The 25,372-nt window shown below is 41.7% G+C and overlaps 1 protein-coding gene across 13 annotated transcripts in view; it reads left to right on the top strand.

Annotated features, from left to right (window-relative positions):
- SGCD (sarcoglycan delta) overlaps window positions 1–25,372 on the top strand; it is a 400,728-nt gene that overhangs the window by 193,910 nt on the left and 181,446 nt on the right. The window contains exon 1 of one of the 13 annotated variants that reach the window (XM_013953716.2): window positions 1,762–1,843. The exons of the other annotated variants lie outside the window; for them this stretch is intronic. Within the exon in view, the coding sequence (XP_013809170.1) occupies window positions 1,817–1,843 (27 nt within the window). The 5' untranslated portion in view covers window positions 1,762–1,816. Of the gene's footprint in view, window positions 1–1,761; window positions 1,844–25,372 lie in introns of those variants that run through there. 13 annotated transcript variants of the gene reach the window in all.

Raw genomic sequence — 25,372 nt, 5'->3', positions numbered from 1 at the left:
CGAACTAAATGATCAGAACAGTACTTTTTGGCCTCAGAGTTTTTGGGTTTTTTTTATCAATAGCATATCCTTCATTTTCATTCAAGAACTGAATTGAATGCGTGTTTGTATTTTCTGGGAAATAACAAAACTTGCAGGTTAAGGTATAAGCTAACGACAGTAGCAAGATGAAGCAAAAAGCTGATGCTTTTTTAAAAAGAGGATTTATTATGTTTAAGCCTTGGTTTGCAAAATAAATAGCAAGAACAGTGGTTTTGGAGGCTATTTGCCAAGCAAAAAGAGCTAGGAAGATGTGAAATAAAAATTGGGAAATGAGAAATGCAGAGATCACTTAATTAGAACATGAATTCTACAAGCAAAGTGATAAAGAAAGGAAACATCCATTTCCTAGGAAGGGGCAGTGAGGCTAAGGACATTTGTCATCTCAAATGACAATTAGATGAGTTTCCAAACAGAGCAGGGCGAAGTAAGTAAAAATATATGAGAGAAGAAAATGAGGCAAGAAGAATTGAAGGAATACAGAGCAGGCTTTTACAGGTTGTTTGGCCTGATTTATACTTTCATGCCCTTCTTAGCATCCAAACATCCCTGAAATGGAGAGGCTGTTTTGCTCTTATTATTGTACAGCCCTCTGAGCACCGTGTCAGGTAAAACCGCTCCTAAGCAGAACATGAAACCAGCCGTGGGCCCAGGCAGAAGAAGGTGGTCAGGTGGCCGAAAGGTGAAGCACGCTGTTCCCTGGGCTGTGGAGAAGGTAGGTAGCAGCCGAGACAGCAGTCTGCTCCGCTCGGAGCTCAGGGTTATGCACAAAGCCAAGGTCTGTACAGCGAAACAGTTTGCAAAGGCTCAAGAACTTAGTGGTCTCCTCCATAGCTCCTGCTGATCTGTTCACTGCGACTTGCCCTAAAGATTCAGGCTCCGTTTTCTTAAATAGAGATGTGAATGTGAATGAGAAAATAGTCCCCAATTAATATTGCTTCTGCTAGGGGCAGTTCTTTCATAGCTGTTTCCTCCTTTTGCAGAAGTCGTGTTTGGTAATACGAAACTTGCCGCACCGCACCACGGGGTGTAGTTTCCACAGGGGTCTGAGGGTGTTGGGTGCCGTAGCTCAACTTCTGGCTAAATAGTCAAGTTGAGAGAAAAGCAGCTTTGTTTTTGGCTTTAAGGGTTTACAGGGGCATAAGGAATTGGCCCTGCACTCTGCATTTGTAATTTACTCTGAAGTAAAGCCCCTCTAGCTCATACACAGATAGTATGAGGAGTGCTCTGTTAACCAATAGCTGGCACAGTGATTTGAAACAGAAGATTTTGGCAAATTATGTGAGTTGTCTGCTGTTGATGAAACTCAGATGCTCATGCTGGATCTTGTCATCAAAGGGCCCTTACAAGCCTCTGCTTCCCTCATGCCTCAAGTATGAAGCCACTGTATCGCGCCCTGGCTCTGGGGAAGGGGAGAGTTTTAAGGTCAGCCCCGGGGTGGCTGCTGCCTCTTGTGACAGTGGTTTCCAGCCTCCTGTGTCGACATCCAGCTCATTTCCTTTCCAGCGTCCTTCTGGACCCATTTCTCCATGGCTAGACTACAAAGAATAGCCCACAGCAGAAGCGTGCCAGCAGCTTCTCTGCGTACAGCTCCCATCCTGGGAATCTTCTGAACTTTTGTTAGCAAAGAGTAATTCAAACCCATGCTCGGGTGGGAGGATGGGAACTGTCAGCCTGGCTTGTGTTTCAGTGAGAACCGGCCAGTCAGCCTCCCTGCTCACTTGGAAGAGCATCTGGCCGGTGATTAGAAACCAGAGACGTCCCAGTGAAGCTGTGTATGTCACGGATGCAGACATCAAGGCAGGTATGATGAGCTGTGCGTGCAGAAGGGGATGCCAGCGCTCCTGCTTGATTAGCAGCACTGCAAGGTGGTGTCCTGGGGACTAGGCAGTGCAGCAGAAAGCCTTGCAGAGCCTTTGATGCCTCCAGCTCAGTGGGGAAGATGGTGAGAAGTGGTGAAATGCCTTGCTGTTGTTAGTCCTTTTTTTGCTGCTGCGGTAGGTGTCCCTTGGTGCTCTGCATTAAGGGTGGTAGTGCCCTCAGGGACTGAGGATCAGCTCAAAGTACTAATGGTCATGTGAATACCCATCAGTAGCACTCATACCTCAGGTTACCCCCACTCCTCTAAAGGTACCAGTATTTGAAAATAAGTCTTTAGATGACCTATAGAAAATCTGACAGGGGGAGTTGCCTGATCAAACAGTTTCATTTTCTAGAATCTTAGTCTGTTTCGAAGGTTTTACTGACACAAGTAAAAGCAAATTCACTCAAGATTAATGTTAAGTTCTTTTATAATATTATTAGAATTTTCTCCTTTTTTCCTGAAGAGTTTTAGGAATGACCTGTTAATGACTCACTTGTTTAGAACACCCTTTCAACTGGCAAAATTTGGCAGAAGCTGAATGCTCCACAGGACGACAAGCGTCTGGCTGTTCAGCCACAGGTCAAGCAGGGTTTTAAACTCCAACAGCTGAGTAACCTTGTATGAATTACTCTGGCTGTCCTTTTGATCCAGCTTCTTGCAGCTCCCTACCCTTGATTAGCACTATAAAAGAGAGAGGAAAGTCAAGACTTTTAGAAAAACAGTTAAATTTGGCCCAGCTGAACACAGCCTGCTTGCATCCCCTGGGGCCAGACTCTTGCAAACCTTGTAAACTTTTCAGGACTGCGAATCATGGACTTTCCCCTTATTCTAGTATTAATGTACTTATTTCTGTATGTGACATGTTAGAAAGATTAAGTTAGTCAGTATTTAGTTCTTTGTCTTCTTTTATCTTATCCATCTTATATATAAAAAAAAAGTTGCTTTAGACATAAAATAGTAGGACATGTTCAGCAGTGTAGTCAGCAAATGCCTACTATGATTATATTGTCTAGACAGGTTACAAGGAAGACTTGTGTGGTGAAGTCCATTTTTTTGCTGTGAGAGCTTGAGAGCGCGTGAGAACTTCACGGTCTCGCCTCTGCCTAATGAATGTCTTAAAGAGTCTTCTTTTTTATCCATTATGTTGGAATTGGGTCTCCTCTCTATGATGCACACCAGAGGTGAAGATTTTATGGTCTGTAGCTCTGCTCTTTCAATCCTGTTTATACATCATTTATTTCAAATTAGTGAGACTTAGCAGGGTTCCAGAAATTTGCATCTGTTCCAGGATCAGGGCCAACATAGGCAAAAATGTTGAAGAAGCACAAGGACTGCTAAGAATCCAGATGGTACGGCTGTTCTTAAAATGTTAAATGACAGTACTGCATTTAGGTAATACCTCTAACTCCACTTTTCTGTTAGTCATACCAAATTATACAGTAAGACATACAGAACATAGAGTAAGAATGTGTTAACATGGAAGCTACTTTAATTTGGGGTAGAAGGGAGAACGTTTTCAGTTGCTGTCCATTACTGTAGCTGTCTGGAGCTGTGCTAGGTTACACCACCTAAGGATCTCCTTACTGGTGTTCTGTGTCATACCAAGAACAGCCTGAACAATATGTTAATTATACTTTCCTGTGCATTTCTGATTCAGACGAACATGCTAGCTTAGTCTTTCAGTTTGACTGTGAAATTTGCTAGATGAAATACTGCTTGCACTCTTTCTAGTCGCAAAAAACACGCATTATCCCCTTGTCCTTAATACCTGTTCTGACTATCTAGTGCATCGATAAACACCACCAGCAAAATTATGTTGCCTAGTTAGTCTTATTTTGTATTTGTATTTATTCTAATTGCCAGTGTTGCTTTTTCAAAAGTTGCTAACCCATTGGTTAATGCTGTGTTTTAATCCTTTTTGTCGTTCCCTAACAAGTGCCAGGTTGCCTGTTTTACAAACATATTACCAGTGTCTATACAGAAAGAATGCTTCATTAGGGCTGGCACATGCTTCCATATGGTGCACGTGGGTCACTGTTTAGCTACGTAAACAAAAACTTGTAATTTATTCTACATACAGTTGCCCAGCTTAGGTTGAATGAAAGATTTCATTTTAATAATTCATATAAACACACCTGAGGCTCTGAAAATAATGTAACGTGGTTCTCTTCTATAGAACACAACAGTTTGCTAATTAAAAGTCTCTTCTCATGTTTAATGATCATTACTTTTTATAAAGCCCTGGAATGCTATTAAGCATGTCTGGAATGATGGTGTGTGGCTGATTGTTTTTTAAACTGTTTCCTGCCTATTTTGCCTGTGATTTCATTGTGCTGAAGAGTTAGTCTTTGCTTTTCAGTTATGGTTTTCATAGAGTAAATCTGCAAATATTGTTTATAGTTGAAATGTTCTCAGTTGCATATTTTTTGAACAGCTTGGATTTAATAGCTGTTTTGTGTTTGAAATGAGCAAGAAATAAAAATAAAGGGCTGTGAATCGACAAAAGGAAAATAAAACTGAAGTCCTTAGAGAAATAAGTAGCAAAACTGTATGATACGTTCCAAACCAGAAACTTCAGGCCACTCCTTTTGTCCATGTATATGTTACTGTTACTATTTTGCTTTGATTCACATGTACTTTAGGGATTCTGTCATGCTTACTCTAGATAGTAGTTTCAACAGAGCTATTAAAATAAGACAGATGAAACACAGCCAGGACTCAAATATTCAACTGTATTTTTTTCTACAGTATCTCAGATAGATAGTATTTCTAAGAGCTGTGCTGGAGCATGTTACTTGAGCCATAAAGTTACCCAGATACAAGAAAAGGTGCGTATTAATATAGATTAAAAGAACATCCAGGGTTACAGAAGCAAAGATTTAATACATAAATTGCAACCCAGAAAAGTGAAAAGGGTAGAAATCTTCTAATTCAAGAGAATTACGTGGCCTTTAATACTGAAAGTTAGGAAGAGTTTTTCCCAGTGCATTGGTTGCCTTCTGGCTGCCTACTTCAGCCTTTCCTCCACCGTCATCTGAGCCCCCGGGATCTGTTAGTTGACTGAGATTATCATGCCCTCACTTTGGTCCAGCGTGGGGTTTTATGTTTCTGTGTGACAGAAAATGACAACTGACGTGTCCTTCTATACTCATACCTTTTATACAATTTACTATAACCAAAGGAGACTCCTTTCTAGTGTATTCTCAATTTCCTAAGCTCGCTTTTTTTTTTCCCCAGTCACTTATAGCAATTCTTAAGTGCAAGCACACAAAAAAGCATAGTTTTGATCAATAGTTTTTATGGCAAAATCCATAAAACAAAGCAGTCTCTTCACACAACTCAGAACAAATAATTTAGCCTACAAGCCCTGAAACAACTTCTGTTGAAGGCGGGCTGGAAGATGTTGCTCTAATATGTAAAGTAGAGTTGTCTCACACTGACCTTTAACTATAATCATCGGAGTAGATGGTTGAGAGCCCAAAATGAAAAAAAGAGAGCCACAAGAGACGGAGAAAGTTCCTGGCAGCAGAGGAAGGGCTGCAGCGATTGCAAATGAGGCCTGTCCAGGTGGTAATGTGATTAGTGTTTTCTAAGAGCAAAGCATGTTGCAGAAATCAAATGAAGCCAGGAGTGGAGGTGGGGGAATCCCATCATTCCTCCTCTCTTATCTAATAAGAGCTTTATCATTTTTCAGCTTTTTCTGCTTGTGCTGTGGATGTTTGAGAGTTATTATGAGATTTGAAAGAAAGCGGGATTTTTGGTCTTGGCATGACTGAAAGTACTTTATAAATGTCAGAGCTGGTGTGTAGAAATCTGGGGTGCTGCTCAGCTGCATCGCTCGCCTGGGCCCAGCTACCGCGGCCATGGGAAAGTGGGCTGTGGAGCGCCACGCCTTGGCGGCTCCTTCTAGCAAGTGAGGATTATGCAGAATGCTTAGTGGCAAACAAATTGCCAACCTTAAAAATAATATTATTTTGCACTCCTGTCACATTTGGGAGTCTCTATCAGCTGCCTGTGGTAGGCAGAGGTTGTGGGCTGTTGAGTGGAGAGCTGCAAGGTTGCGCATTGCTGCCTTCCTCCTCCAGAGGTCCTGCACATGCCACGTCCAAACTTCTCCAGAGCTAGTGAAGACCCCACGAGTGCTTTGCAAGGGCCATCACCATGTGGGCAATGCTTCTGGGGTGAAAGGCTGCTTGGCATTGTGAATGGTCTCCACTAAGATAAGCTGAGTAAGCAACATTGCACTGGGAGATGTCTCCCTGGAAAGGTCAAGTGACTAAAGTCAGATGAGATGCAGGTAGTTTTTCTCCGTCACTTTTTGGAAGTCTCACAGACAGGTGCAACTTTTTAAATTCTCGCTCAGCATGTGCTCTTTTAAAAGCAACGTTTATGAATTTTCACAATCTGTTTAAGAAGAACAGAAGACTTGTTACAGGAGATTGTATGAGCTACTGGTCACTTGCTTGAATAACTGGTTTGTGATGGAGTCTGGCAAAGCTATTCTGAGAAAGTATTTGGCAAGGATAGTAACTTTTTCCTGGCTTAGTGTAGCCAGATATTAATGACTCGTTTTGAAATTCTAGGTTGGAAGAAAGAAAACGACCAAGAGTGGCCTGATTCAGCTGAGTCCTGAAGGCAGTGTCTTAACTTGGAAGACAAATCATTTCACAGAGTTCAGGAAAACTGCCCATATGCTTTAATTTATCTGCATAATGGGTGTTGTGCTGAGGTGTGCTCGGTGACGACATCAGTGCAATGCCGACAGGGTATTACTGCTAGGTTCCACTGCTTAGGTCTGGTTTTCTTGATCTTGAGAAGCCCAAAAGAAAAAGCCTGTGTGTGAAAGGAAAATAAAGAGGCCTTGGATACTGAAAATTCAGATTTATAGTGTACATCGGGCTGTACCATCTGGACCTGGAAAGGTTTGCCATGAGAAAATGAGGTTAAATAGTGTGTTAAAGTTGATGGGGTAGCTTTGAGGTCTGCCAAACATATTAGTGCAATACAGGTGGCACAATTTACTTTTTATTTTTGTTCTCTGATCTTCAGATTAGGATAAGAATTTTCTAAAGCACCCGAATGTTCAGAATGGCCCTTTTCCTGCCTAAGAATTGGGTGTTCAAGTTCCTGAGGGGTCTTTGGAAAGGGCAGATGCAAAACAGCAGCTTTATTAGCAATATATAGAAAACTCTCTTACTAAGCTGCATTTTCCCCCAAGAGAAAACAGGACTTCTAAAGTGCTTGCTGTGTGAGGCAGAGGTGTATTTGTTGTGTTTTAGAGAGGGAGGTTGTTTTGGGAAACAGCAACGCAAAATGGTTGTGAGACTCATGTAGGAACTTGTGAAAGTGATAGTGACTGTGTAACATCTTGGTTCATTCAGAAATTAGGAGAGCTGAATGGGAATCAATCACTCTGTCTCTGTCTCCTATGTTTCTAGCCGTAAAGGAGCATGCAAGCAATGATGTGGAATTTATTTTCACTACAAAATGGATCTTTGATCCAAAGGAATAAATAGTAAAAGAGCAAGCAGCAAAGAATCAAATATTACAGTAGCTTATGTTAAAACAAAATTTGAGATTTCTGTTGGGAATTTTTGTATGGCTTTTCAGAAGCAGAATCTCAGATGCATCAAATACTTGCAGTGTGATATTTTTAACAATTACAAGTCCAAATGTGTGCAATTACTGACAGTAGGACTTTTGTCAAGAATAATTGCACCAAGTTTAATTTAATGTACTCAGCCTTGTAATTGTTTTTTTTAAATTTTGCTGCGCCAATGAAAGCATTTTCTCTGCAGAGGTTTTATGTTTTATTTCCTCCGCAAATCACACATTTAAGGTAGTTTTGTTTTGCAACATCTCAGAAAAGCTGGCTTATTAGCAAACGAGTCCATGCCAAATTATTTTAATATCGATAGACTGTATCAACTGTTGAGATAGAAAGATGCATTCCTTGTGCTATTTTGTTAAGGTTTAGTGGGACTAAATCACAAAACATTGCTCTGTTTGGAAATTGAATCAAAAAAGATCCATCTACTGTAAGATTACTTGTTTAGAGAAAGCTCTTCCGGAATTCTGAAGATTTGGGTTGTTTTCACTTGCAGTTTGGCTGCTGGAACAGCACCAGACAAACTTGACGTGCTTCAGTGCTCATGTACCTCAGTGCTTTGCTGAACTGAGATCTTTCTTTTAAAGAATGGTTTCATATTTGGTTCCCAAAGCTCTGTCGTGGTCATACATAGGTGATAGTAAAGCAAATTTGAATATAGAGTTATATATAAAATTAATTTTCTGTGTAAAATAACCAGGAACTTTTAGACCTGCCAGTGACAAATGAAGCCGGTGTCTACATCTCCTTACTCCTTCCTTTCAGCCTGTACATGATTATAAGGACTAGTCTTACAGACAGGGTTTTCCTTTCTTTTGCTTTGCTTTGCCCTCAAACACTTGCATGTGCGTTCAGGATATTATTTCATTCTGGCATTTTTAATATGAAACTTGCCAGATTTTTATCCTGGGCTTGATAAATGGTTACGTATGGGAAATGAACAGACAGTGTGGCATGTTTCTGGGGTTTGTGTTGAAAGTGTCTTTCAACCTGTTGTGTCTGGACCTCCAGCAGCTCAGGCCTGCTTATGGGGGATTATGAAGAGTAACTAGTAAAAACAAGCTTTTTGTCAGGAGTTTTAAATATGCTCCTGTGGTCTGCACTTCCTTCAGAAAAAAATTTTTTGGTCTCTCAAGCAAATCAGGTTGATCACTTTTGACTATAGACCCCTTCCTATCTGGTAAAGATAATTTTTTTTATGGGTATTTCAGTATGCAGTGTGTAGCAGTGCTTGAAGTTAGCTGACTGCATAATTTTAGAGATATGACTATAGACATTTATTTAGCTTGAGTTGTCCAATATATGAAAATTTTCCCTGTATTACTGGTCTCCTTAAAAAAGCAGAAGTGTAAAAAAAAAAGAGGGGGGGGAGGGTGAAGAGTCGATTTCACTGTGATGAAAAATTCAATAACATCATATGGAATCTGGAGAAAGAAGAAATATTGTTTGACATACCTTGTAGGTTGTCTTTCAGAATTTAGGAAAAGACTGGCTCATTGTCTTTCATGCTATACCAGACCTCTGACAATTACTCCTTAATATCTCCTGGCAATACTTCACATTCAAGAAGGCCTATATGCCTAGGGAAAAAAAAAATTGCAGTGACATAGGTTAAACTAATAAAGGCTATGATTTAGAGAAGGTGTGGAGGTGTATTTACACTTCCCAGGGTTTAGTGATTGTTGTCTGGACCGTGGCCAGTTGGATCAATATTTCCATTCTTCAGTGGGTTTCCAGGGTGACGTCCCTGGATGTTCAGACTCTGTCTCTGCCTGATGTGTGCACGCAGATGTTAAAACATCCTGCAGATGCTGTTCTGGTGGAACTGTCACTATCGGAAAACCTGCGATCCTGTTGTGCTCAGATCTGCTGGTGAACCCATATGTTTTTAAGCTGCCTGTGACTGAAGCCAGTACTGCTTTTGATTTCTTCCCCATCCCTGCCATTTCTAAGGGTACAAACTGCTACTGGCAAGATGCTAACACCTTCACCTTCAAAATGGAAAACCCCCATATGCCTGCTTCTGCTCTGTGCCATCCCCGCCTGGCAACCAGCAGATTATACCCATAGAAATCGTGGAGACCCCATGGTTAAAGGCAGGTGGCACAGGGACAGTACGTCCAGCCAAGGGGCTGCCTTCTCCTTGCAGCTCCGGGTGCCGATGCTGCTCAGGCGGCCAGTCCTTGCCTGAAGCTCCCTGCAAAGGATTTGGGCCCTCCTCTCTGTTCTTCCTAGAGGTCTGTTTTTATACCCTTGGTTTCTTGCACATAACCTGCTGGGGTAATTTTCTGTTCTATCCTATTTTCCCTTTTCCTTTAAGCCAGGTATGATAATGTGCTTCCTAGCTCATCAGCACATCCACACTTCAGTTGGAGTCAGGCACTAAAGTTAATGATGCTCCTTCTATTGAGTGCTTTGCTTTGGCCTGGTTTGCTGGTGATGGGAGTCATATGTACACAGAGAAATATAAATTCACATGTTTGCTACAGCTGTATTCAGAAGATTAATCTTAAACAACAGAATTTGTTGTATTTAAGTATGCTGACATGCCAATGGGAGAATCTTTATTGAATCTGTAGGAGTTTGGCCAACTGTGCTTTTTTAAAGTTGTCTTTGTGTATTTTTGGCAAAAGAAAAATATTTTTGTCGTAGAAGAATGTTAAGAATCTCATAGTAATTGGAATGTTAAAGCATAAGTATTGATTTCATAAATATAGACAGTGTCCAACTTAAGTCATTTCTTCCATGTATATTGTTTTTATTCCTTGGTTGTAAATGAACAGATTTTTGGAGCAAAGGCAGATTGTGTGTTTTGACTGATCATATCCAGTGGTGATATTTGCTCTCAGAGTTAGGACTTAGTCGTTACGAGTTCTTAGTTTTTGAGTGTCCTTGTTACAACAGTGAAAGAACCTCAGCCTTTTACACTTAGATATAAAACTCTCTAAGAAACATTACTGCACTTTTTATAAGCTGTGGGTGCCCTCCTGCATCCCTCTCCCCATAGTGAATTATAATAAAAAAATAGGAATTGGCTGTGCTTTGCTACCTTTTGTTGACAGCCTTTGGCTTTTTCACAGTTATTTTAGCTTCACGCATATCGTAGCTGTCAGCGTGATTCAGAGCCTTTGGAAAGAGCCTCCTCTCTTATTTGTTATTTGCTTAGCAAAGCTTTGACTTTATGGCCACGTATTTCAGAATCTCTTATGCCATGGAATCATTTATATTTCAAAGATATGGGAAGGCACCTTGGAGTTTGCTACAGGTCTTGATTGTTTTTTAACCTTAACCCAGTGTGATAGTCACTGTAAAGAATATTCTCACGTAATGCTGTAGGGAAGAATAAAAGCAACACAGTTGCCTGGCATTAATACTGTAAATCAGAAGTACATAATGGCATGTTTGAGAAATGTACTAAAAATAGTAAGACAGGATTGTTTCTGAACAGTAAATGCTATTAAGCTCTGCTTTGGATGTTGAAATCCATCTGAAATCTGTACCTGCTACCCACAGTTGTGTGCTGAGGCCCTGTTTGTTTTGTACTTCAGAGGAAGGGGCTTAATTTTATGTCCTAGTCCAGATACAGTTCTCCTTGGAGAAGCTGGTAAGTTGTGGTAAGACTTTAGGAAGGTCTTCCCAAGAACCCGAAGAGAAATGATGTGGAAACCATTGCCTGTGCTGCCACAGGTGCATTCCTTTCAGTGGGAGAAAAGCAATGACTAGGGATGGAGGGAGTATGGCCCTTCTCGCATGGCCATAACAGGCTGGTGACGTTTTCGCTTGCAGAGAAGGCTTGAAGCAGTCTGAAATACATCCTCAAGCGTGGCTTGTGTGGCACAAGTGTGGTTCTGGCTCTCTCCAGGGCCCAAAGGGATTGAAGTTAGGCTTTCTGGAGGAAAGCTTAGCAGTAAGGCTTTCTGAAGGCTTTTGGAAGCCCTGTGTACAGCTGTCCTTCTGGTTCCCTCCCAGAGGTTTTCCTTGGGCGCTGCATCACCTCTGAGGTAGAGCGGTGTCTCAGGGCTACGGTGTCTCCTCTGCTGTCCCCTTCAGGCAGCTTGTCTGGGCCTGTGCAGAGCGGTTTTGGGGGGAGGCAGGATGGGGATGGGGACGCGGTTCCTGCCCTGTGCGCTGGAGAGCGGGGCCGGCGGGGTTGGGAGAGTCCCCATGGGGCGAGGGCCACAGGGACGCCGCGGTGTGCGCGTCTGGACAGCAGGCCTCGTTATACTTAAAGATAGCACTATTCGTCTAGTGGGAGGAGATTTATGACTAATTTATGACTGGATTAGTGGTGCCAGATTCACATTTCTGTTCGGAGGCTCAGAAGAGAAAATGTTTATATTTAAAGCTTTTAAAAGTTTTGGACTTAAGGAGGGATGTGAAGTTGCCCAGAAATCTCTTAAGACATAAGGGCTAATTGTACATTAAAAAGATGTCCTGTGATTGTTGGGCCGGTGACTAGAAGTTCGATTCAGGGAACTGTGGCTTTCTTTTCCTAACCTTGCTGTGCGTTATAAAACCAGCTCAAAGCCGTGTACTAACTGGCAGCTCTAATAAGGGTTAGGCATGGTCTTGCTGTATCGCAGCTGCCCCGAGAAAGCAGGTTGCACGAACGGATTCAGCCGTAGCACAGGCAGTGGATGGCGGCTGCCTCAGGGGTCCTGGCAGCCCGCGAGCTGCAGAGTGGAGACATCTGCTTCAGAAAGCTGCAGTAAACATGTCGGGTTGGATGAAGCCGTGTGGGGTAGACAGAACCCGAAGGGGGTCAGTCTGGCTCGACGTGGCAGTGTCTAGAAAGCTGCTGCAGAGTTATCACTTGAAGCATCTCAGATGTTGTGTCAGATGGGAAGTTAGGGATGTAAATAAAAGGTCTTACTTTTCTCCTCTTCTCTCAGACTGCTGTGGGGGGAAGTTGCTCCAGCACGCCTCAGAGGCAGGCTAACCAGTCTGACCACCGGCATAATCATCTGGCTCTTCCAAATCACCATGCAAGGAGTGATAGCTTAAAAAAGGCTTCTGAAGTGTCTGCCTATCTATTTTAGCAACAAGCTTCCAGGTCCGATGGACTAAAACCTGGAGGCAGGGTTGGCTCGTTGGGGCTGGCAGGTCTGAGCGTGAATCCGGTCTGTGGATGGGGGATGCCGCAGGTGCTGCAGAGCCCGGGCAGCCCGCACGGCCCTGGCCAGCGTCCGGCTTCTGGTAGCTAATACGCCTTATTTCCACACGAGCATTATTAGAAGGTGGGCATGAAAGGTGAATTGCATTAATTCATCCAGGAAATGGGGTAGCAAGTGCCAAGCACTGAACAGCTTACACGCAGGCTGCTGGAGAGGGGCTTCCCGACAGAGCTGCTCGTGGCATGGAGGCCCTAATTGCTGGCTCAGAGCCGATGATTCACAGGCTTCTCCCTTTCCTTTCCCTTTTCCTCTGCAGATTTGTGCTTCGTTCTGGATGTCCTGTTGACAACTGAAGCCCAACAGCTCAAAAAATGAACTCTTTATCTATCCTTCAAAATCCTCCCAGCCCCCTCCTTTTCCCATTAATGTTGACAGCTCCACTGCCGCCCAGTGTCCCACAGACTCACAACTCTGGTGTCACTTGTCATTCCTCCCCCATCGTCAAGTTTTTGCAAAATCCTTCTCCTTTTCTCCATGCAACATCTCCTGAGTGTATCTTCTTTCCTCCATTTCTGCCAGTAATATTTGTTTCTGTCCTCGCTCTCACTGCAGTATCCATCTGTGGGATATTTCTAACTTTTTCCACTGTTTCTCCATATGTAAGCTCAGCAGGAGCTGCTGCAATACTCTAGCATTTCCCCCCCTTTCCACACTCATGCCCACACAAACATTCACTGAGGCTCAGGCATTGGAGAGGAGACAAGAAAAGAAGTAGGAAACCAATTTTAACTTTGGAGGGCCACAGTATTCTTGTTATTATGCCCAGGGGAACATAGTCTTTCATATTAATCCAAACTTAAGTTTTCTTGGGTGCTTATACTTCTTTTCAATGACACATGCCACTAAATTTTTTTAGTACAATACAGATGAACTAAGAATCACTCATGTGTCACTGAACTCCACAAATGGACATTATTGCCTGCTCAAAGTTATCTCACTAGGGGGATGAAAATTCTGTATAAGGTAATTAATACTTAAGTATTAAGTATTTTACTTAAGTAAAAGAAGTCAACTGGGAATATTTTTGCCCTCAGTTACACATATGAGGCTTATTCAAATAGCCTTAGCATATTTAAATTCCACCTTATTCCTTCAGCCTTAGGCCACTATTTTTATGTCAAGGATTTCCCGGAGAGGAATATGCAGCCATGCTCAGTGTAATGTATGCAGAGGAAAGGCTTCTGGGAAGCATTTATTTGCAACCGTTGGTCAACTGTAATTTGCATAATGGCAACAGTATTACACACTTTCATTGTTTTTTCATTAGATACCAGGTGTTGTTTATTTAGAAGTATCTAAATACATTTCTTTATATAAAAGAAAGGCACAAAAATAAGCTCTTTGTGTTTCATTGTGTTGCCAGGGTAGCAGTAGCAAAATATAGAAAATCAACAGTGAGATCTGCAGGAATGAATACAGACTATGCCCAGAGGCTGTGGAAGGCACCGAGACATATTTCAGGCTTTATCAGGAGCGAGGCAAACATTTGCATGGCCCTGAAAGAACGTCTGGCTTCTCAATGAACTGCCGTAAAATGGCATAATTAAAAGTTACATTCTGTTTGAGCCTTTTCTAACATTCAGTAATCAAACATCATAATCAGAATGTGTTGCATTTGTATTCTGCCATCCAGTGAAAAAGATGCATTGCTTGGCTTATAGCCTGATCTTGATTTATTAGGGCTAATACCAGAGATTGGCATAAAAAGTGAATCAGATTTTCAAGGGACCTGTTGAATATATGCAGTGGTACCTTTAGCATACAGACTTTTTTCATATACCTCCAGCATGAAGGTTGTTTTTAAAATCTGATTTGTGTGTACAGACAAAATGAAGGTTAAGCCCAAGAAGGGTTGATCAAGATGCAGATATGCACATTTCACTGAGGTTGCGAGCCTCACCTCTGATGTGACCTCCAAATGCTATGAATGAAACTGCAGGATTAGTAACAAGGCACATGCTGTGCTGCCAAGTGTCTTGTAACAAGAGAGAGAAGTGGAAACAGCATTCCTATTCAGGGTATCAAAATCAATCCTTGAAGCATAGCATTGCTTGTTGATTGCAAATAATGGAGTTGCAAGATGATTTCTGCACAAGAACATATTGTTTGGCTGTATTGCGAACTATATTCCTTACCAGTTTCAACATACAGCTGGGATGTGATGGCCATGAATTATTTAACTTGGTATAGGTATAAGTTTTCTGCAAAATAATAATAAAAAAAACAGAAGTAGAAATCTAAAGCCAATGTTTTGATTAAAAATTGTGACTTATAAGAAAAAGTAAGGTGTGTCTCATCTAGCAAACTTTTAGAGTTTCTGCTACCACATCAGTCCAACTGTGCCCTTTCTGAAGGATGCACTGTGATGTGAACTGGCACTCATCAGTATTCAGAAGATACAGGAAGGTGGAGGCAGTGGTCTGTTTCCTTGGGCTTTTCAGTAGATATGTGACATTCAAATTCAAATTGAAATAAACCATTTGAAAAAGTAGAAATGTGCTGCAACTGCTGGAAATGTGTGGCAGTAATAGTCTACAGCAAGCAATACAAATAGTTGTCAAAGTTAACTTAATATCAGGCTATTACTGGTGCTTTGATGCTTGACAGTTGCCAAGTTCTTTGAGCAAGGGTCCATTTTCCACCAAAGTCAGTGACAGCCTTGGGAAGGGGAATTGAAAATTCAATTCCGAATTTTCTCAAAGCAGTATGGAAGACTAAATTCTGATGTCAAAACCTAATACCTGAGGTCGGATCCAAAGAGTTGCAACCCCCATAGAGAAAAGGGAGTTTTTAAAGAGGATATAGAGCTGTTGCTTTCTATAGATCTTTCCTCTCCATATTCCTCCTTCAGGCCTGGGAGCAGCCAAACCACGATCTTTGTCTTCAGCTCCATGCATTGGCCTGAGCTTCGTGAGCAGAGGTGTGTGGCCATGCCTGCCTCTCTGATCAGATTAGCACACTTTAATAGCCTCCTGCATTTAGAAATGGGCAGCTGCCTGGCTTCTGCTGATGCCAACTGTTCAGGCGGTGCTGCTCTTTTTCCTTTTGTCCTTCCTCACCTTACCCTGCCTGCTCTGCCTTGTGCAGCCAGACGCTCAGGGTCCCCCGGTGAGTTTTAGCCATGCAAGCTAGTTCAAGGAGGTACAGAGTAAAGCTGCTATATGCCTTGTCCCAGGGGACTGTGACTCATTTACCGCCAAACGTCTGTTAATTGGAAAATTCCTTAACTCTTCCCACCTTGTTCAATGCCCATGTAGTCGGTCTCCTGCCAACGCTTCAAACACCAGGACCTGGCAAGCACACCCTGCTTCTTAAAATGCAGGCCTTAGAGGCAAAAGTTTTTGAAACTAGCAGGTGCCTCTGAACTTTCATTTAAACTCGTAAATGTAACCTGAGTTTTGACAGATGGGTAATGAAATACCAAGCTGGTAGGAGTTTTTTGAGATGTGCTGCTATTAGCATTTTCTCTGAGCACGTTTTAAAGGGAACATAAGACTAACAATTTAATGTCTGTTAGTCATCTCACACTAGAGAACTCCTGCCAAAAGAGGTGAAATGTCTGACTCAAAATTTATGAGGCAGAGGATTGGTAATAAGGAAAAAGCAAAGGGAGGTACCAAAAGATGAGCAATAGCTTTGGAGAGAGGAAATGGTGGGTCAGTGCCCCAGACGAGAAAGAGAGTAGAAACGAAAAGAGAGATCAGCAAAGTCAGAGTTCACTGACATGGGATAGTTCAGTCAAAGCTACACTTCCCAGGGCATGAGCCAGACTAAAACATGTGTAACAGCATCTTTACTGGGTGTTGTATTAGCTAAAGGTGCATAGGATGTGGTGGAGGGAATAAGACATTTCTTAAAGTGACTGTTAAATTTGCCAGTGGTGAGTAGTACAGAAAACTGCAAGTAAGTTTCTTAAATCACCCCTGGATGACAGCTTAGTTGCACCTCTGGTTACACTGGATCTGGATTTTACGTATTCTTTAATGCAGTATTTTTACAAGGGCTCAGAGTGCAATACTTTAACATGCTCTGGTACCCTTATTCCATAAGTAATGAAGTGCCAATGAAGTCGAAGGAATTGTCTTGCAAGGATGGAGCCTTTCCACAAGATGGGATGTTCTAGTTCTGTTGAATTGCATTGCATTTACCATCCGTGGCACTGAGATTTCTCACAAGCTGTTAAAATCTGACCTGAAACAAGCCAAGTAATTTCTCTTGTGCCAATCTGTGTATATCACTGATAACATAAATCTCCTTGTGCCACAGTGATCTGTGCCCAGGTATGTGTGAGGGAACAAGCCAAGAGATTTATACTGTTTCATATCCTCCTTTTTCCCCTTGAAAAACCTGTGTTGCCTGATTTCCACAGAAAATGGAAGGGAAGAGGTTGTCTTGGACAGAGGGACTATGCTAAATTGTTTGCTCCTCTTTTCCAAAAAACTGCCAAAAATCTGTCAGAAAACTCTTAAAGAATTAGTGCTGCTCAAAGCAACATTGACTCTCGCTGCATGCTCTGTGATTATCCTTCAGATGTGGCTCTGGAGGTGGCGATGGTCATGCAGCTAATGGCACTGTGGTGCCTCGCTTGATATGCTACAGCGGGCTGCGAGGCAAGGCTGGAGCAGAGGAGGAGTTGCACTGAGCGACAGGGACCTGAGAATACAGAAATCCTCTGGTTTTTAGTTTGGTCTCTAGCTCTGGTCCTGGATGACCATCTGGGTCCTCAGTCCCCAGGTGAGTGAATGAGCACACAGGCTGTGTACCACTGAATTTCTCCCCCCGGCCCTGCCCCAAACAAGCTTTGCTGCCCTTAAGGAGATCCAAGGGAAGAACAAGATTAACTAAAATAATTTTGCAGAAGACACCCACACTTTTCAGTTCATTTCTTCCTTAGTTTTTCCTGACAGTTAGCAGTATATTTTCCAACAGCACGTCTGTCAGAAAATAATAGCTCAGCACGTGGAAACCTTTGCACCCTGGGAGAAGTTTTGAAGGTCATGGGGTTGGCCTCTTTGTGACTATCAGCATAATTCAAAACCACTGACACTGACAGATTAAATGCCCTTTTATTGATTCTGAATTGACTTCCTTAATTAAGGAGAGTGCCAGTTGGTTGCATGGTTGATTTTGCCATTTTCAAATTATTAAAACAAAAGCTTGGAGTTGAAATCCTTTGCCGTATATAGAAACTTCTTTGCAAAATATTCTAATGCATTCAACTGATTTCCCTACCTACAATTTAAATTTCTCTACACATTAGATTAATTATTGTGATTATTCTGCTATGGAATGCAGTGAGAACTGAGGAGTTGCAGCTACTGGGGCTCTAAAGGCAGCAAGGGGCTCCATCTGCGTGTGTAGCGATACTGTGATAGAGATGCCTTCCTCAAATGGACCAGCGTAACTGGCAACTTGAAGAAAAATATTCCCTTCTCACACAGCTTGTCGATATGGTAAGTGCTCTGGAGACCGGGCTTTTGTGATTCTACAGACATATCGTGTGCATTTCAGGGGCTGCCTCAGTCCTGTTTTCAAATGTTTTAAGCATTGATCATACTTTGAATAGTATACGCAGTGTTGATTAGATAATGCCGATGCTGGAAAAAAAGGGGATGTAGCGTTTTCCTTGGTTAACAGTCTTCAGTCCTCCCCCCAAGCTGTCCTTTTGTCATGTCGTCGTGTTTTTGTTTAGACTGTAGAAAGGACATAGAGATTTTGGGAGGGAGAGACTGAATCCAAAGTTAAAGATTAAAATGATTCCAACATAGTTTCTCCCAGTTCGAATGCTACTTCCCATATTGAATTTGAGGTGGTGGTTGTTTGGTGTGCTTCTCGTAATGAGATTTACCTCTCCTTTCCCACTTGACCTAGCACACAAGGAAAGGGATAACACTGAAACAAGCACTGTGGAACGCAATGTGCCCCCAAGGCCATCTTATTCCTGTGAAAGATTTTGACAGAAATGGAAGGGGGAAAACGGGAATATTCCTGGAATGCTGTCATTTACTGACCTCTCTCCTGCTAAACTAATAACGTTATTGAAATGGCTGTTTTGTCAGGTGTGGGGGGTGTATTCCTGGGTTGAGGAATTGCTCTTCAGGGAAGCAACTGCCTGACAAAAAAACAACAAAAATGCAGTCACTGCATTTCCCCTCCTGGCATTCCTGAGCCTGTGGTTTCCCCAGCATCTCTGGTTCACATGGGTTAAAACTTTCTTTTGCTCTTCTGCTTCTTTGACCATGCCGCTCATGTGGGCTGGAATTACTCAATATAAATAACTGGTATTGGAAAAATGCAGTGCAGAATAAAGCTGACCGGCATCACCTTCCAGTATATTCTAGTTGCCTTAGATACTGTAATTAAGGAGAGTAACTTGTGGTTTTGCACTTAGCTTAAGTTGCTGCCTACCCTGAATGTAGGACAAGGTAGGACAGGTTGGACATACTAGTTAACTGGAAAGTTTTGGGAGGGTCAGCACTGCAGATGAGGTGAAATTGGGTGTTTTATTTGCTCTTCTCATCTGCAGGATTTAACATCAGAACAGTGATTTACTCTCTGGGGACTGTTCAGGTGCAATCACTGCTGCTTATTCTCAGTCCAAAGCATAATACACCATTCCTACCATTGACCCTGCTTTTAAAATAAAAAACAGCCTGCAAATGCATTATTCATTTTTAAGAGATAAGTGTTGGAGCTAAAGAAATAATTGTAGTCTGAAGAGTTTCAAGTATATTTCCATACATAATATATAATAGCTTCTTGAGTTAATATATATTCTACAGTAAATATATATTCCATTTAAAATTAGATTTGGTTAGTTATAATAAGGCTGTTGTAATAAAAGGTCATTTGCTTCTGTAATGGTTTGAGTTCTAGTAGATTAAGAAAACCAGGGGTTTAATTTCCACTGTGTGCAAATCAGTGTTGCCCTAATGAACCCCAAGCTGAGGATCCAACCCAGCTGGTATCTGTTATTCTTTTCTGTCTTATATTATGCAGTTGAAGGCAATCTTCTCTACCTAAAAACAGGACATAAAACTACAAAAAAAGCCAATGATCCAGAGTCAGTAGCTGAACTATAAGCTGCTCAGGTTGTCTTTTTCTCCACCATCCCCCTCCCCCCCAAAAAAAATTAATTTTATCAGCAGAAATCTGAAATAGAAGATTTCTGACTGAGTGTGTCCATTAGAAATGCCCGGGGTGCTCCGTCGGGGAGCTGTCCTTCAGATGTCCTGTGCTGCCACGCTCTCATCTGGGACCGGGCAGCATGAAGAGCATGGACAGGGCCAGGAAGAGGACAGGTCTTCATCAGCCACTGCGTGCGTGCAGGAAACCTGGGGCTGGATGCCCAGGAGTAAGTGGCATCTAACACAGCTCAAGGAGGAGCTTGAGGCAATCAAGCTGCAATCATCTTTAGTAGCATCTCATAATTCCAGCCATGACTCAAACAGATCTGGTTCTGCTTGTTGCTTTCTGACGCTTCTCTGCCCCCCTTTCAGAATTTGGCCATAGATTTGCCAAAAATTCTTGTCAAAATGTTTTGTTCTCTGAAAGCTGGTTGGAGCAAACACAGCGCAATCCACACATGTGGCAAAAATCCCTTGAAGCTGCACTGCAGTGATGGCATGGTCCCTCATGATGCAGCATCTTCCAGAGGAAGCCCAGCAAGCCTGATTTTTGTTATAGTTAAGCTTCTGTGGAGAAAAACAAAGGGAACAAGAAAGGTTTCTTGTTTCTAACAAGAAACCTGAAGAGGAAAAAACCAAACAGCTGAAGATAGATAACATAGCTGGCTGTTAGAAACACTATTTTCTTCCACAATTAATGCTTTTCACACACCTACCTATATCAAACACAGGTGAAGGTCGTAAGTTGGTTGAAACTGTAAGGAAAGACACTGTATGCACCTATCAAGTATAATGCACTGAGAGCATCTTTTCCCTTCCTGGTGGCTGAGCTTTAAAAGACGATGAGCCTTCTATAGCTGCTAGCCAAAGATGATGCTTTTAGATTAAACAAAAGAAGCTCATGCTTTTAGGCTTCAGTTCCATAAATTATTGAGTTGCTTCAATGAATCCATGCAAATTCAGCAAGGCACTTAAGTATGACTTTGTCATTAGACACATTAAGGAACCTGAAGCTTGCATCTTGTAAAGGAGATGTGGATTTGCTGGTCAGGGTTAAGGGACCTTCCCCCTCTTCTCCCATTAGGACTGCTCAAAATGTCTTGCACACAGGTACCTCTTCTTAGGCACGTGATGTGGATGTGCCAGTTTGGCTGTGCAGCGCTCTCCCCTGTCTGGGCTGGGTTTGGCTTTGCAGGGCTCCCGCTAACGTGCTCTGCTCACAGAGGGTTTATTCCCAAAGGTCCCAGGCTATGAAATGCATAAGAACTGTCACACCAGTCTGGCTAAAGTACTAAACCTTTTTTTCCAGCCGGCACTGGTAGTGAATGCTGAAATAAGAGTGGTAAATAGGATGGCTGAGGTGATCCATTGGCAGTCTGTAGTTCAGGGACTTGGTGAGCCAGCAGTTGTATTTAGACCCCCGTGGACCCGTCCTCTGAGAATGCAGTTAATTCCTTTGAAACCATTTAAACCTCTCAGTAGTTCATGAGCTTGGACTATCCGCTAGGGTGATGGTTCTGCTAGTTACAATATTTGCTGGTTATATATTTTGAAACCACTCATTTTGCTTTTGTAGTCAGCCTCAGATTTGAGGCTGAAAGCTGGTAGGAAAAATGCAGGATTTTGTCATCTGCTCAGACTGAAATCCATTGTTTTCTGTAGGTGGCAGTCCATTGGATTAATCGTCTCTTGTTGTATACACAATACCTAGTGGTACTGGCATACATTTTTTGCCAATAGAAAATGTCATATCGTAAGTACCATGTGCTGATTGCATTGGCCATTTTCCATTACAAGCATTAATTTATTGTAATACAGTTTGGAAATCTCAATGAATTGCTGGCATGAGGTTTGCCAGCTGCTAGAGGTACTGCAAGTCACCTTATGTCGTGTACTAGTGTTACTCTGTTGTTCAGATAGGAATGGTGTAAAGGCTGAACTGAAGCAAAGTATTTAACTGTTTAAAAATGGCAAGCAGATTATTTTTATTATTGAAGCCATGGTGGGAAGAAGCAATCGCAGTATGCATTGGCAAAGGGAGCAGAACAGGGCTTTTTCAAACTTTCTTCCAAAACTCCAGCAGTTCTAATGTAGGCAAACACTAGTTTTAGTGGGAGCTGTGCAAACCCCAGCAGATCTGGTACACTCCAGTCTAAAATCAAACGTGGTGGAGTTCATGAAAGGAGAAGTTGATTTACATTGAAACAACAGCAATTAAACTAGGGGTACAAATTACTCCATAATGAGACTGAGCCAAGGTCACATGTCAGCCTTCTAGTTCACGTATAACCATAAATCTTCAGTATGAAGGTTATAAAACTCTTTTCACCAATATTTGTCTGCCTGAAAAATCTATGAAGCATTAGCAGCAGCTTGAAGCTATGAAGAAGAACCACTCAGCTTAATTTACATGTAAAATATATACAGTACAAGCCACAAAAAAGATCTCTTGATGTTTTCCCATGATATAAATATTTGATGTTGTTTAGATTTCTTTCCCCTTCTTTTATGGAAGGTTTTCTAGTCAATTAGATTTGGGTGGAAACACATTTTCTGCCCAGCTTTATACCAGAGCCATAGAGACTGATCAAGATGAACAGATTTAAAAATTAAATTTATTATTGAAAATGAGATTTATAGATATTTTCTGTTTGCGGAATATGTTGCATTATTGATTTCTTCAAAATAGAATATGCTGATATGGACTATTAGAAGCTGTAAGGATGTAAATGCAATTCCTGAAGATTTTATTATTCCATCACTTTGAAAAGGATTTATTCAGCTAATTCATGCTCTTGCTGATTGGAAGTAGACATGAAAGCTTCTGTACGCTGATGCAGAGAATCTTAGTTCTTTATACAATAACATTACAGGCTGATACTCTCTGGTACAAGATATTCTCTGGAGAAAATTTTTGAAATGGAAAAGCAATCTTGGGTCTGCCTGATTCTTAGATATTGAAGAATGGCCTTGCTGGGTCCAACGATGTGGCTCTCTTTAGACTTTCCTAGAAACATAGCTGATGCAATGCTTTCGGGCCCAGGTCTGAGTTGTGTAGACATATCTCCAGTAAGACTTTATCTGATTTTATTCCATATGGGAGTTGGTCAAGAGACCGACTGAAACCAATGTGAACTCAGTCACGATATAACTTACCATGAAATTTAGTTTAAAAAGAACTGGAGGACTAGGGTTGTGGGGTGAAATCCTGCTCACCTTGCTCATGCCGGAAATTCTGTGGAGCTCAACAGAAGTACTTATATAACTTGAGTGAGTAAAATTGGCCTGTTTATTGCAATTGAGCTGAAGTAATTTTTATCTTTTAATGGAGGTAGAATGGCATAATCATTGCCTGATAGAAATCCCTGCATCCCCTAGTCATGGTCATAATTTGATGAAATTTTTGAGATGCCGTATTTATGTAACGTGTGGAAGAAAGAAATTCTTGGATGTGTGGTGCACTTGAAATCAGCTACGCAACAGTGTCATTCAAGTTAGCAAAAGCTTCTGAATGTTCTTGTGATTTTTCAGTAGACTCTGGAAAAAAATCCCTTTGCAAAGAAATGCAAATACAAACAGAAGCCATGGAAATCACTGGTGCCTACCACTTATGTCTTAGTAATGTCATTCTTGTAACAAACACATAACTAAACTTCTGGCACCAGCATTTTAACTCCTGCGAAGTAACATTTTAACAGCCCTTGTAGTCAGCGTATATAACAGAACAGAAACTCAGCTTAGTACTACTTAATGTGATTTGCTTTTCACATACATTGTTTCATAAATAACTTTAGGAAGTGAATCTGATGATGATAATAATTATACTACTGCTGTATTGCATCTAAAGATTTCTTCCAGAATAACAAATAACCTGCTAGAAAATCTCTGAGAGCTCTCCATGCCTGCCTACACTAATAATACAGTGCTGCTTTGTGTGTACATAGCATTTTTAAAGGTACTTTCATGTTAATTATCTAATTAAGCCTTACAATTCTCTTTGAAAGTAAGTAAGTATTATTATACCATTTTATGGAGGTAGAAACTGAAAAATAAAGACCTTGATGTCATTACATCTAATGTTACACATTTTGCTGGAGCATTTAGTAGGAGCACAGGCACCCTAAATACCCCTTTAGATAACAGAGGGAAACAGGACTCTCAAGGACACACAAGACCTGAGGGATTTTCTGCTGAGAACTGCCCTGGGACTGGCTGGTGGGAGCACTGGGTAAGTTAGATCTGAACTCACCATCGCTAGTGCTTTACTGCCTAAAATCAAAATGACAACAACAACAAACAAAAACCAAAGCCAAATAACTAAAGCTTTGGTTCTTTTCAGATGGCAGCAGTCCAGTCTCCAAGTCTCTCCATGCTGTCCCTCAGAACTGGTTTAGCATCTCAGTTGGAAAAGGTCCCAGCCCTCCTGTGGGTTAACTCTCATTGCAGGTGGCCTTTGGGGACTTAGAAATTAAACCATGCTCTGCATAATACCCCAAGCTTTTTCAGAGTCCTGTGGCAGAGATCTAAGTTCAACTGCCACATTCTGGGATGGGTCCTTACATATAGAGTGAATAAAACATGGGGAAAAAAATGAGGATCTCTTTCTCTCTTCTGCTTACAAAAGTTATAGCACCTAAGTTTTCGTGCCTTCCCCAGCAGAGATCTGACTGTGAATAACAAGGAATCTGTACAAAGACCATAGGGCATGTTTATACTGCAGGCACTAGGCTAACTTCAGTACAAGCAGAGCTAATTTTCAACTAGGTATCTCAGGCAATGCTCCAGTATAGATTTGGCAGCACAAAATTTGGCAGGGTTAAGTAGCTTACCTTCCTTCTCTTAGCAGTCCTCACCTGGCAAGCAGCATTCAACCTAGCTAGCTTGCTGCATTGCTTGCAGTGTTTTGAAACAATTCTGTATAAACATCTGTGAAACTGTTAACATGTATATTCACTGGTGGGGTTTTCAAGTGAGTGCAAAAAAGAGCCAAGAACAGACATGTTTACCATAGGAAAGGAAATTTGTTTTGGGGGTGTTGGCTGATATCGATGTCTCTCTAATGGAGTGGTCCTTTTGAGGACCACAGACATGATGCTTAATGAGCAACACACCATAGGCAGTGTCAGTCTTTGCTCTGCTTACTGGTTTTCGCTATAACTTTTTAATTTCCCATGGCTGCAAGCAGCACTGGAAGTTCTTAACAGGCAAATGCTGCTCATAAGCCACAGGTTGTGGGCTACTGCTTTAATATACATATTTCCTCTGACTTTCATGCGTAAATTCAATAAATAATTCATTAAATGATTTTGACTGATAGAGAGGGCTTTCTTCTGTGCTTGCAATGATTCAGACATCACTTTTATCTTTTCTTAGTCCTTATGCGTAGTTACTGAGTGGCTTTGCTTGTCCAATGGGAGCCATAGTGCTGGAAATATAAGGTCTGGATGCTTAAGGAAAAATTATAACCAACTTAATTAGGCTGTGATTAGCACAAGAAAGTGCTGTGATAGAAGAGATCCAGAGAGTTACGTCCATGCACGGCCAGGCAGAACCACTGTAA

This window comes from Apteryx mantelli, chromosome 14 (assembly GCF_036417845.1).
Source record: "Apteryx mantelli isolate bAptMan1 chromosome 14, bAptMan1.hap1, whole genome shotgun sequence".
Lineage (NCBI taxonomy): Eukaryota > Metazoa > Chordata > Aves > Apterygiformes > Apterygidae > Apteryx > Apteryx mantelli.
This window is presented reverse-complemented; position numbering and strand designations above follow the sequence as displayed.